At 33.7% G+C, this 14,781-nt stretch overlaps 1 protein-coding gene across 1 annotated transcript in view; it reads right to left on the bottom strand.

Annotated features, from left to right (window-relative positions):
• APC (adenomatous polyposis coli) overlaps positions 1-14,781 on the bottom strand; it is a 130,751-nt gene that overhangs the window by 68,773 nt on the left and 47,197 nt on the right. Inside the window, exons 3-4 of the mRNA XM_012659545.1 lie at positions 5,561-5,645; positions 4,031-4,232 (exon numbers count right to left, since the gene is read on the bottom strand). Coding sequence (XP_012514999.1) covers positions 4,031-4,232; positions 5,561-5,645 — 287 coding nt within the window. The remainder of the gene's footprint in view (positions 1-4,030; positions 4,233-5,560; positions 5,646-14,781) is intronic.

Here is a 14,781-nt window from a genome sequence, read left to right as displayed (position 1 = left end):
TATATATTTCTTGATTACATTTCTTGGGAAATATAATCAAACAGAACATTTTTCCTTGGGAAAATATAATCAAACAGATTTTTAGTAGTGAGTATGAATGTGATTATGTGGAAGTTTCTGTTTTTGCTAAAATTTCCTATCCTTTACTGAGAAGCAATTTTAAAAATAAGAAATAAACCTTCACACTTGATGTGGCAACCTCAGCAGGGAGGGACTACATGGGAAGGAAGAAAGCCCCAGCCTATGATGCAGAACTTGGGAGGAATGCAAACCAATGAGAAGCTGCTCCCTCCCTCCCATTTCTGACAAGGAGCAGGAAAAAACTCTGTAGGAAGCCAGAACCCCTTTCACAGCTGGGTGGTACAACTAGCATACAGATGAGATCTGATTCTATTTTTTAGCTTTCCCTGGTAAGAACCTACAGAACCTACCAGATCCAAGGTAGGGAAAAGAGCAGAATAGATGGTGATGCCACTATTGCTTCTAATTATTTTCCAATAAATGGGAAACAAAAACTGCTTAAAATGACAGGCCAATGTCAGTGGCAGTGGTAAAGTAAAAGGGAGGTTAGAGATACTAAGGATAAGATGCTACTATCAAATTTAAGATTAATCTGTGGCAAAATGCTCTGGGGAAGCCAAGGTTACAGTGTCTTGAGTCAAAATGATAACAAATGGTTAAATGATAGCAGTTAATCTTGTGACTCACACAATAGTTCTTAAGGTTCAGAAGTGAAACTAGGGCTAGACCAAGAACAGGCAGGGTCTTTAGGGTTTAGTGTACTAAAGGCCTATTTTGTGATTGCCAACAGTCTTCTTTAAAAATGCTTTCTCATGTAAATTTCATGTCTTCTTAGTCCTCTAGGGTCACCTAGGACAATGTGGCACATATGTATTAGGCATTCGATAAATATTTGTTAAATAAATAGTTAACATGACAACGACAATAACTAACATTATTGAATGCTCTATGTACTGGGCATGGCACTAAGAACTCTAAAAAAAAAAATCTAACTATTCCTCACAACATTCTTTGAGGTAGTTATTCTTATACTCAATTTACAGACTGGAAAACTGAGGTCCAAAAATGTTACGACCTAGGTTTAAGTCCTGACTTAACCACCTCTAGCACTCATCTTGGGGAATACAGAGAATGAGAATAAAAGAGACAGAGTTAAGAAAGGTCTAGAAAGAAATAACAGAAAAAGCAGATGGGAGAAAATCATTAAAGAAGTAACATAATAGAAAAATGCTGAAGAAAACAAATTTCCAGATCAAAAGGGCACATAAATATCTAGAATGATGAATGAAGAAAATATGTGTAACGAGACATTGAAAGGCTTCAACAGAGGAAACATGATCATCTACAAAGGAATAAGAATCAGACTGGCATCAAACTTCTCATAAGCAATCGTGATAATGAAGAAGAAAAGTGAGTTTGAACCTAGACCTATCCAAACTATCAATCAAGTGAGAGTAAAATAAAGATACTGTCACATAAGCAAGGACTCAATTTATCTCCCTCTAACATACTAAGAACCAAGGAAACACAAGATGTATCAGAACTAAATGGGAAGTGTAATGACGAGAAATTCCAGCGTGACAGCTTTATGGCAGGCTTAAGTAGCAAATGGTCCAAATTAGAACAGAAAATTTAATGGGCTCCAATAAAAATTTCTTTATGAAAATGAACTAGAAGATCTAGTATTATGGTAAAGGCACAAGTTTCTGCTTCCAACAACACAAAAGAAAGGCAATTAGAAACTCAAGAAAACACAAAGTGCTATATAAGAAAGACAGTCCAAATAGAATCATCTTCCTTCAAGCAGCACAGAGGAGATAAGGAGGAAAAATTAATTCTGGCATACTATTGATTCCACTGTGACCACAACCACAGAGTCATAACAAAAACATTTATTTGACTTCAACATCTATAATTACAGAAAAAACATGAAGGTTCAAATAATATACAATACAATGTAACCATTATTTGTCTCAACAAAATCAAAGGAAGTACACAGTTCCCACAATTTAATACAGTGGAGTTTCAAAGACAGTGTCAGTCACAAAATAGAACAAGAAATAAATGTTACTTAAATTTACAAAAGTAACAAATATAAGAATATATATATTTGCTTGAGTGTACAAATTCTCTCTACCAAAAAACTGGTAGAGAATTTAAAACTGAGTGGATAATTGAATGAATTTAACAAATCTTTATCTTTCAAAGTGGTAAGTCAATAAGTAATGTCCAAAGTAAGTGAAGACCTAGCAATATAAACATACAATTTAGAGTTATGGAAGTAACTATCTCATGGGAAGCAAGGCAGGGGATAGGAAAGGATAAAATGGAATACTGATGCTGTTCATTATGATGCTTTTTAAAGCAGCTTTATGATGCTAATGATCAGATAAGTTTGAGAACCTTCGAACAATGCCATGCTGATTCCTCTTTTTCTCCACATAAAGCAACTTTCTGTAGTGTGTAATAATGTCTGAATTAGAGATTGGGCCATATTCTGGGAAGAAAAACAAAAGAAGACATCTTTTCTACAGTAACATTAGAGAGATAAAGCACGTTTAAATATTTTAGGAAGAAAAGTATTTATCCATTTGGAGTTAAAAGTCAGAATGTTAGCTTAAAGTTATTTAGAGTGGTACACAATAAATAAAACATATTAAGATCATTGTATTTAAATCTCTGAAAAGAGAAATAAGTTTTTCATGGATTTAAATTCAAAGAACTTTGGAAGACTTGCAAGAAATAAATAATGTCAAGACAGAAAACAAGACCATTTTTATTATAAGTATTCCTTACTACTTACAGCTGCATTTATTAGGCTTACTAGTATTTGTAGTGAAATCTACTTCAAAAATTAATCTTTCTCTAAAACTCTCTCTGCTAATAAAATCAGGATTTTACCTACAGGAAGCAAAGTAAGTTCCTACGAAAGCTGGTATGCTTACATGCCCTTTGCCTCTTAATAGAGCTCAAAGGGGACAAAGAGATGGAAGATCATGGACCCTCGCACACTCCTCCTTTTTTAGGATAGTGTTTCAACAGTCCAGGTTCAATGTATAAAACAGAGAGTCATGTAAACTTAACAAATGATGAAAGCTTAACATCACTTCTGGTCCAGAAGATTATCCCTATTTTTATAGATGGGCACACCTAAAACCAGAGAGAAAGTAATAAAAGGTCTTTTGCCGCTCAGTGAGATATGCTGGGCATTTCCTATACATTAACATTCAATTTTCACAACAACTCTGCAAAAGAGAAACATGTCTTGATTTTACAAAAGAAAATGACACAAAATTTAATGACCAGTGTCACAGAGCTAATATGTAATATTTATATATTTTGCCATTTCTTGAATTATAATAGAACTTTTAGGAATGTTAAGGTAATAAGGTATCATATGTGCATTAAGGAATCTTTTAGGGGATATAAAACAGTGAAGTTCTTGATAATGATCTATATTCTGGTATCTGTAGTGAGATACTTTTAACCTCAGAAAGAGAAAAATTAATACACTAGCTATGAGGAACCAGAACTCATTCCGTATGTCAGGCAATGACTTTTTAGACACTGAAACATATATTAAAAAATGTTTCATTTGTGGCCACTTGTAGTAGGCCTTCCATAATGGAAAGAGTTATCTTATACTGGATCTAGAAGTAAAAGAATATAGTTCAAAAGATAACCATAAGGTCACTTAGAAATCAGTTACATATTTTAATCAGATATAAATATTATGATCATGTTTATTACTCAATATTCAAGAGTATTCAAAGTATCTAAGTGACAAAGTAAAAGTCTCAGAATTCCAAGAAACTGCCTTCTCTTCATTTTTAGATTTAATAAAAGTGGAATCAGTAACATGCTATCTTTGAGTTAAAAAATACAAAATTCCATGCAAATATTAGCTCTCACCTACCATAAATTCATTATTTATATCATATACTACAAAATAACAATAACAAACTGGAGTGTAAAAGTCAGTGTTTACTATATAACGAATACAAGTTACCTCTCTTTCTCGAGTTCTTCTAAATATCCAGTACTTTCTCTGCTTCCATTTACAAACCCTCTTCTTGGAAATGAACCCATTGGAACAGGACTGCACTCTCCTGAACGACTTGATACAGATCCCTCCCGGCTTCCGTAAGATCGGAGGGACATTTTTGACCGTAGTTTCACTCCAGGGAAGTTACTGCTATCTAAATTGAGTTCTAAATAAAATAGAGACAAGTTTTTATATAATAATTGCTTGAAGTGGTTTAAAATATTCTTGATTCTATTACATAGTTTTAAAAGTGAAATCTTGCATTTACAGTTTAGTCACAAATACATATGACTAAATTAAAAAATATTTAGAATCAGAATGGCTAAACTTTCCCTGCGAAGTACACTTGGGTAGGGAGAAAATAAGGAGTATGTATGTTATTAAAGGAAAATTAGACAGAATGTCCTTCCTTAGATTTCCTCTAGATAATATTTTGGAACCCAAAAGTAATTTCTCTGCTTAGCTTCAATTATTATTAAGCATGTTCCCTGTTTTGACACTGGAATTTTCAAGCAACAACATGAGAAAGACATTCTTTCAAAATTCTGCTAAGAGGCACCCAGCAACTATTTGCTGATTCAATGAATCAATCTGTTCGATTCTAGCACAGAACTTGATGAAATCGTTTCACAGTTTCTCGGGGGATAAATCTATATCCTATCTCCTCAGGAATTGGAGGAACTCCTACCTAAAGACCAAAAGTCTCTTTTGTCTTCTTTTAAATTTAAATTAGATGGTCATAGATGGGATATATGCATAAATACCCTAAAGAGGGTTTAAAGAAGATAGTTCTGAAATGTTCATTCTAAATTTAGAACAAACATACTTCTATAGTAAATTTACTTTCCTCTGCCTCTTAACATCTATGAAGAAAGGGTAAGTAAGAATTAGACTTTTACAATGTAACTGTGATATTTTTACCAATTGCTGTATATTTCAAACACTAAACAAAAAGTACTGAATTTATTTTTTTGCTTGCATAGAAAAGTAAAAATTGGTCATTTTTGGAGCATTTGTTTGGCATTATATGAAAGGAGTTTAAAAAATATGTTTGAAAATATTTTTAAAATTTTCTTAAAAATGGCTTATAATTAGCTTACATATGTGATAAGATAAAGCATTTCTATCCTTGATGAAGACAATACTTTTTCAAATGAGATAGTGGGCTTCAGTCTGTGGCATACAGCATACTAAAGTCCTATTTAAGGACTGGAGGAATAGCAGTGAGCTTTAAAAAAGAGCTGAACATTACCAAGGAAGGGATCTAAAATAGTTTATTCAAAGCCTGGCTAAATATTTAACTGAAGAAATGACGAGCAAATAGATTTTTTTATATATTTATACTTGAACAATTACATCCTGATGAATAATGCTGATATACCAAGAAAACTGATAACGACATCCAAATCAAGAGAAGCTGTCCTTGGATCTACACACCTAAAGTTGACAATTTGTGCTTAAAAAGTTATTTTAAAACACCTTTTAAAAATCTACCTTTAAGACGCTCTAATAAATCAATCTGTCCCGAGGAAGCCATAGCTTCATCTTCAATACTTCCTTGTAGCTGTTTAAGTACTTCCTGTAAAAAAGAACACAAAATATTAACATAATAAAATTCTGTGTTTTTTGGCATTTAGGTATACTGAGGAAAAAAGTCCTTTCGGGTTATTTTGAAAACATGTCGTAAACTGTAAAGAACTTTACATATATTACCTATTATTCACTATGAATAATAAATCATACCCCAATAATAACAGTGATATTTTGTGATAATGGAGATTATGGGGTATTTATGTTCAAGATAACTATATAGCACATTTAAGATACATTTATTACTTCTAACTTTAGAAAAGTACAAGGCAAATTATTCCCATAAACCAACTGAGACCCAGAGGCTTGTCCAAGCCACCAAAGCCAGTTATGTGTTTAGAATCCATGTCTCTTAAACAACTTAATATTCAAGCTTTTATATACCACACTTATTATATTAGCGTACTGATTTATATTTAGCAGATATTCAAATACCTGTATGCTCACTACCTCCTGACTTTTGACGCCATTCTTTTTCTTCCCAGGTAAATCTATTCTTGATAATTTTTTCTCAAAGAATATTGGAAACTTTCATCTTCTACCAGTTTTTCTATCCTTGTATTTGTGAACTTTGGCTTTTATTGCATATTCCTTAATAATAATTTATATTATTTTCCGTATACTGAGGAATTCCATTTTAGCTCCCAGCATAGCCCCATGTTTGACCAATTATGTTTTCCAAATGCAAGACAACCTTGTAACTGTCGTGTTCCCCTATATGAAAAGTGACCCATAAATGCACTGAAAGGAAAATCTGTCAAAAAGTGAGTGAATACAACAAAGATAGCTTCACTGGTTTACCTTGACAGTGACATTGCAAGGATTAAAAACAGAGTCCCTAAGTTAAAAACAATAAATAGCCTGTGACTTTAGGACCTAACCTTTAAATAAAAGACCATGTTGGAGTTTGACAGGCTTGGGTAAGTAGATGTGGGAACATGAAGGTGACTGGTATTCATGTTCAAAATACTATGTCCAGAGTACATGACATCTGTGGGATAGAAAACAAATTTGCACAGGGATACCTCACTTCAATGAATATGGAATACCTCCGAAAAGTATACTATAAACTTCAGGACACCATCTCTTTCATAAAATTTGAGAACTATTACTGCAGGATACCTGTGATTTTTTCCAGGATCCCAATTCTCCCCTTCCAGCCATTGGCTACTGCTTGTAGTTCTCCAACAATCCTTTAATCTTATCCCTACTTCTTACGCTCCCCAATTTCACAATTCAACAACTACTCTTGCGTAGGTAACTTCCAATTATATGTCTCTAATCCTAACCTCATTTGCAAACTTCAGACTCACTTTCCCAACTGCCTGATAGATGCTTTGCATCTGGATGATGTGCACCTCATATCTAATTGTCCAGAACTGAATTGTCATTTAGTGCCACTGAAACCTGTTCTTTGCTTTGTATTTTCTCACTTAAATGGCATTTGCCTTCTCTTTCTCCTACAGTTCAAATCCTTAGTGTCCCCCTCCTTCAAGCAGTTAGCAAATTCTATTGAGTCCACCTCTATTACCTCTCTTACAGCTATCTATCTCTTTTCCATTCTTATCGTCATTACCTAGTTCAAGTTTATCCTTAGTATCATTATTCTGGTATTAACTCTACCTACACTACTAAAATAATCTCATAAACAGTCCAATCTTGCACAGAGATGGCAGAGCACAGCTTTAATCAGGTCTCTCTCTACAAGATTCTTCTCCAAAGCCTGCAGTAGTGGTTCTCAAGCTTCAGCATGGATCAGAATCACCTGAAGAACTTGTTAAAACATATTAATAGACTATTGATTCAACCAGTTTGAGGTGGAGGCTGAGAATTTGCATTTTGAACAAGTTCTCAGATGATGATGTTGCTGATGCTGAAACCAGAACCATCAAGATGTCAACAGCGTTATTCTATGGAGGTTGAGATTACAAGCAATTTATTTTTTTGCTTGCATAGAAAAGTAAAAAAACAGTAAGTATTATAAAAAATATTACTTGTTCTTAGAAAAGGTTCAAAGATTTAAAAGTTTAAAAAGCACAATACAAAAATCCTTGCCATATCATAGGGTATATATCTAATTTTTCCAAACTAATGGCATATTAATGGTCTTTAAAAACATGCTTAAAGAAGAAACAAATAAAGAAAAAATTAAAATAACATTAAAAAAAATTAAAAGGCCATGTAAGCTTGGATATCTAATAATAAGGATTAAATAAACTATGGCATTAGCCATACAATGAAATACTATGCATCTATAAACAAATAAAATCTGACATAAGAACATATCATGTACAAAAAGGTATGCTGCAAAATATGATCCCATCAAATGCATGTTTGCACAGAAAGTACAAACAGAAAAAAATATATATACTATCAAAGGTCACTTCTATTTCTGGTGATGGGATTATGAATTTTTTAAAAAAGTGGGTGATTTTGATATTTCTTTTTGTCCATATTTCCTAAAAATTAGTGAGTACATACAACTTGTAATAAAGTTATATTTTAAGTTTTCTGTACATATTGTTAGAAATCTATTGACAAAAGCTATAAGCACAAAAGCAAATGAAATTATTGAAATTTAAGGATAAGTTTTTTTTAAAGTTTCTCATAGCCACCTTGGAAAGCCACTAACTTATTCCAATGATGTGTCCCTTGAATTACTTTTATAAGTGCTTTGAGTTATGAACCTCACCAAAAAAACTGTACACATTAATTTATAGCCATAACTAATTACTTTGCTTTAAGATGACCTACATTACCCACTAGTTTGCTGTGAAGAGTTTACAGCTATTCCATAATGAAAATTAATCTCAAGCAATTTTTTTTCCTGTTCTATTGAAGTACAACATACATATGTAAAGCACACTAATCCTAAGTACCTGATGTAATCACCACACAGGTGAAGGTACAGAACATTTCTAGTACCTCAGAGGGTTCCCTCGAGCCCCTTACCAGTCTTCGGTCCCCAGAGGTAACCACTATTCTGACTTCTTTATCAGAAGAGTTTGTCATGTTCTTGAAATTTATATGAATAAAACCATAGAGTATATAATCTTTTGTATCTCACATTTTTTGCTCAATATAGTATCTGTGAAATTCATCCATGCTGTTGCATCTATCAGTTCATTGTTTTTTAATGCTGTGTAATACATAGTAGCCTTCTGTATAAATATACCTCAATTTATTTATACTTTCTCCTCTTAATGGGTTGTTACTAGTTTGGAAGCCATTATGGTAGTATGCCACTATGAACACTCTTACACGTATCTTTTAGTGGACACATGCTGTTACTTCTTAGTACATTTCTGGGAGTTCAAATGCTGAGTCATGGGATTTAACTTCAAAAGAAACTGCCAAAGTGTTTTTTTTTTTTTTTTTTTTTAAACTCCTACCAGCAATGTCTGAGCATTCCAATGCTCCACGTTTGGTGTAATCAGTCTTTTAAATTTTAGTCATTTGAGTAGGAGTGAAATAGTCTTTCATTTCCCTTATGACAAACAAGGTTGAATCTCTTTTCACATGCTTATTGGCCATTAATCTTCTTTGCTGAATTGTCTTTTCAAGTCTTTGGGCCATATTTTAAAACCTGGATTGTCTTCTTATTACTGGTTTGTAGGAATTCTTTATAATATTCTAAACTGAGTCTTTTGTCAGATATATGTGTTACAAATGTTTTCTCCTTTATGGCTTGCTTTTTCATTTTCTAAATGAAGTCTTTTGAAAACTCAGGTTTTAAATTTTGATGAAGTCCATTTTATAAATATTTTTCTCTTATGCTTAGTCCTTTGAGTGTCTTAAATTCTACCTACTCCAAGGTCATAAAGATATTACCCTTTGTTTTCTTCTAGAAGCACACTGGAGTTTTCTGATGAACAAAAGTTCTTAGTTTTAATGAAGTCTAATTTATAAATTTTTTCCCTTCTGTGGTTAGTGCTTTGTTACATTCCTTTTACATTTATATATCTTTTACATTTAGGTCTATAATCCATCTTATAATTACCATTTATTAATCAAGATAATCAACCTAAATTGAGTATTGCATATGACATGAGATAGGGCTCTAGGTTCTTTTTTTCATACAAATATCCAATTGTCCCTGCACCATTTATTTAAGACCACCTTTTCCCACTGATTTGCAGGATTGGCTTGGTCTTAAATCAGGTGACCACATGTGTGGGCATTCTTTTGAATTCTATTTCTGTTAGTCTATTAGTCTAGTCTAATTATCACATTGCCTTAATAACTTTATACCAACTTAATAATAATTCTCAGCCACTATCTTTTCAAATATTGTTTCCGCTCCATTCTCTCCCCCCTGAGACTTCAATTACATTTGCCTGTGTCCCTTATTAACTCTCACATACTATTTTTTATTTCCATTTTTTTCCTGTTTCACTTTGAATATTTTCTACTGGCCTTTTTTCAAGTTCAATAATTCTGTCTTCTACTAACTTTATCTTCTCACTAGTTCACTAATTCTGTGTTCAACCTGCTGTCAAGCCCATCCAATATGTTAATACTGAATACATTTTTCAGTTCCAGAATATCTATTTGATTCTTTATTGTAGATTCCAATTATCTGTCAAAATTTTTCATCTTTTCATCCATTTTTCCTTCTTTAAGATATTTATAATGCTTAAGTTAAAATCTTTGACTACTAACTCAAACATCTGGATCATCTCTCAGGTTGCTTCTATTTATTCTCTCATGTAATTTTCTTGTTTCTTTGCATTTCTTATGACTTTTAACTTTCTGCTAATCATGTATACAAGAACAAGAGAGACTTAAGTTGACTGATCACATGTGCCCTTTGAGTTTGCCCTTTCAAATGAATAGATTTCCTCCATCCAATCAGGAACTGAAAATGGGTTGGGATTTAGTTGCAGTTTTAAGTTCACATCTAGTTTGGTTTTTCCCTTTACTCAAGTATGTCTCTACATTTAGATTGAAAATATTAAAGGTCTCCATCTCCTCAGTCCTTACCTTCTTTCCCTACACAGCTTCAAAATCTGACATTTGTCTTGAATGGAAAACAAGCGTATTTGATACAGCAGGTAGGTTGCCCTCCAGTAGGTCTCCTAAGCATTTCAGGAAAGTGGATATTTCACTTTGCCTTTCCAGCTCAGCCTCATTCTCAGGTGGCACTTATCTCTTTAGATTTAGAAGTTCTCCCTCTTGGAGGCTGTGAGCTCAGATCTTTAATCTCCTGCTCCACAAAGTTCAAACTCTGGCAAATGTCTTGAGGTAGAGATCTGTGGTGTGAAAAATAATGTGTCTCTTTTTCTAGCAGGACTTTGCCTCCTAACATTCTGCCTTTCTAGTACATCCTCAGCCTCCTTCACCACAACAAGGTTCAGCCAATGTCCTATGGTAAAATTCAGCCATGCATTTGGAGCTCCTCTAACTGCCAGTACTTCACATCTGGCCTCACGTTGGTTAAGACCTCCAGTGGTTTCTTTCCCCCAGTGGAATTCTTCTGCCTGTACCAATGATGCATCTCAGAGTCAATATCCCCATGGAAGAAAATCACCAGTAATCTCAGCTCATCTAGAAAGGCTCTTTCTGGAATTAGAGTTAATACAGTCCCTGATGCTTCCACAGTTCTCCAGTGTCTTTAAAAGTATGATTTTTGTATTTTATCCAGTGTTTTGTAGTTGCTGAGGGGGACTGATTGGGACTACATACCGCATGTAACCTAGAAAAATTTTCAATTTTCAAAGATTTTTTCAAAGGAAATGCAACATAATTGCAAAGCAATTCCAAATAAAATGTTTCAAAAAGTGCTTTGAGAAACTGTAGCTTTTAAAATACATAATTTTTTGGCCAGGCGTGGTGGCTCACGCCTGTAATCCTAGCACTCTGGGAGGCTGAGGCGGGAGGATCGCTTGAGCTCAGGAGTTCAAGATCAGCCTGAGCAAGAGCGAGATTCTGTCTCTACTAAAAAACAGAAAGAAATTAGATGGACAACTAAAGACACAGAAAAAATTAGCCGGGCATGGTGGTGCATGCCTATAGTCCCAGCTACTCGAGAGGCTGAGGCAGGAGGATTGCCTGAGCCCAGGAGTGTGAGGTTGCTGTGATCTAGGCTGACGCCACGGCACTCTAGCCTGGGCAACAGAGCGAGACTCTGTCTCAAAAAAAGAAAAAAAGAAAAAAAAAATATATATATATGTAAAATACATAATTTTGAAGGAGAGAATGTTCATCTGTATTTATAAATTCAGGAAGCTTGGATTAAAACATTAGTAAATTACATTATATAATCACACACTGTTTTTTAAAATATTTTAAGATTTTAGAAACATTAGAACATTATTCATTAGAGATGAAATATGCTGTGGTCACATCAGTAATATTCATCTATGAGCAATTGTGTCATTTCAGGGGAGTTACTACTTCACCCACATATATGAAATGTACCAAGCTCAAGTGATTCTCCTGCCTCAGCCTCCTGAGTAGCGGGGACTACAGGCACGTACCACCATGCCCTGCTAATTTTTAAAATTTTTTATAGAGATGGGGTCTTTCTATATTGCCCAGTCTGGTCTCCAACTCCTAGCCTTAAGCAATCCTCTTGCTTTGGCCTCTCAAAGTGCTAGGATTACAGGCATGCACTGCTGTGACCGGCCTCAATCTAAATTTTTATTTCTTTTCTTACATGCTGAAAAGATACATACCTTACACGTATACAATTTTACAGTTTAGAGATCAATTTATAAATACTTCCTTTTGTCAAAATACAACAAAGATGTAAATGCTTCATTAATGATTTGCCATACCACAGATAATTCTTCCTATACCATGTCATCTTTTAGTTCAAATGCTTCACATCTCTGTATGATGATATTTACCTTGTTGCTATGCTTAGCATTTTAAAGTCAATTTAAAGAATTCTAGCCCTGGAGTAAAAAAATATAGTACACAATTTTTTTAAAAAAAAGTTTATCTATAATTTTGTATTTATCTGATTCCAGGTCATCTAAATCCCATTCAATTTCTATTTTATTTTTATTACAAAAAATTTCAAACATATACATAAGTACAGAGAATATTATAACAAACCCCCATGGATCTTCACAACCCACTTCAATAATTATCAACTCATGGTCAATCTTGTTTCACCCATATACATACCCACTTCCTCCATTTCCATCCCTCCAACCCGATTTGTTCTGAAGACAAATCTCAGACACCATATAAAATTTCTTCTGTAAATATTTCAATATGTACACATACATATTTAAACAGGGATTCTTTCTAAACACAACCACAATGCCATCATTACACCTAAAAAATAATCCTTTTCTTAATATCCTCAAATATACAGTGTTCACATTTCTCTTTTTTTTTTTACTGCCCTCCCTGCCCCCCTAACTCTTATAGACAAATTTCCCTGGCTGCCACACGCAAAATATTTTTACAGTTTGTATCAATGCCATGTAATCAATAGCAAAGCAGTATGCTCTTTTGCCACTAGATGGTACTACTGTATAAATTTTAGATTTCCTTAGTTTAAATAATCTGGTTAGAGGAAACATGCCTTGTCTTTCTTTGGGGTATATAGGTTAATGACCAGGAAACACGATTTGAGATTATATAATGTATTACAAAATCTAATAACATTTGGGGGGAAATAACCATCATATTGGATTAACTTTAATCCAATGTAGGAAGTAATAATGGTTCCAAAAGTATCTTTACACAAACAATGTTGTAAGACAAAATAAACAGGTCATGGTTTCTCCTCTTTAACAGTGTAATGCCTCTTAAGGAAGAGACACATAAAGAATTTCATTATAAGGTTGTAACTGTTATGATACCATATGTCCAACCCTAAAGAAAAACATAGACAGATTTCCAAGGATTTCTGCAGAAGCAGGTGCTGAGTAATAGTGAATTCATGGTTGAATTCTGATCTATCTGAAGTGCCACTATTCATGATGTATACAGGCTGAGCATCCTAAATCCAAAGATCTGAAATCTGAAATGCTCCAAATTCCCAAACTTTTTGAGCTCCAACATGACACTCAAAGGAAGTGCTCACTGAAGCATTTCAGATTTTGGATTTTTAGATTAGGGATGCTCAACCAGTAAGTATGATGCAAATATTCCAAAATCTGAAAAAATCCAAAATTCGAAACACTTCTGGTCCCAAGCATTTTGGATAAGGAATACTTGATCTGTATTATACCACACGGATAAATGGTCACCTTGATATTTCATGGTAGAATTAAGAGTATGATTTGTACTGTCACTCTGAGAGACATTCTACTTCGACATGGAGATGGATCTAAGGGTAAGTTAAAATGTCTCCCAATAATAAAATTTTGAATTATTGCTCAAATAAACAAGAGATCTCAGAGTTCTGTACTTTGTTACAAAAGGGACATTTACTATCCAGATAGACCTGCCAAGAGGAGTTCTCTGCAAAATATACCACACCCAAAATAGATGAAAGAATATTTTAATGCTATACCTTTAAACTTTTAAAAACACAAGCCATGTATAACAATTTGAGATGTATTGTGTTGATCAGTATTAAAATACCAAACTGCTCTTTTTTAAACCTATTAGGTAACTGATTCAGGTGTCTTTAAAGTCACTCATTGATAAACTAGGAAAAAAATGTTTGTTTACAGTCACCCATATATTAGCAAGAAAAAAAATGTTTGTTTACAATCTACCTTATTTCCAAAAGGATTTGAAGTAGATATTTTGGATGTCTGTCAATCCTGGGGACAGTTTTACCACAGATATTGATAATTAGAGAGAAAAGACTGGTAGAAAGAAAGAATAGTACACATGAAGAAAAGGTTGAACCATTATGATATTGAATATAAAGGGTAAAAGAGAAGCAAAATAGTTACTTCAGTGATACACAAAAGCCTGGAGAATCAGGGAAACCTTGAAAATGCATAGAAGAAAAAAAACTAGGATAGAATAGGAAATGAGTAAGGAATAAGAGTAGTGAGTAGACAGGAAGAACAGGGTCAGGACTCAGATGTTAAAATAGCCAAGGGGCCGAAACAACATAAAGCAGGAAGAATTTTTTAAAAAGGAAGGAGGCAACATTTTTGTTGATGAGCTCTGATTCTATGAAGTTATTAAATTCAGTGAGAAGAGAA

The sequence above is a fragment of the Propithecus coquereli genome, unplaced genomic scaffold (genome assembly GCF_000956105.1).
Source record: "Propithecus coquereli isolate 6110/MARCELLA unplaced genomic scaffold, Pcoq_1.0 Scaffold62, whole genome shotgun sequence".
Taxonomy (NCBI): Eukaryota; Metazoa; Chordata; class Mammalia; order Primates; family Indriidae; genus Propithecus; species Propithecus coquereli.
The sequence above is the reverse complement of the archived record's forward strand: the minus strand, read 5'-3'. Positions and strand labels throughout refer to the sequence as shown.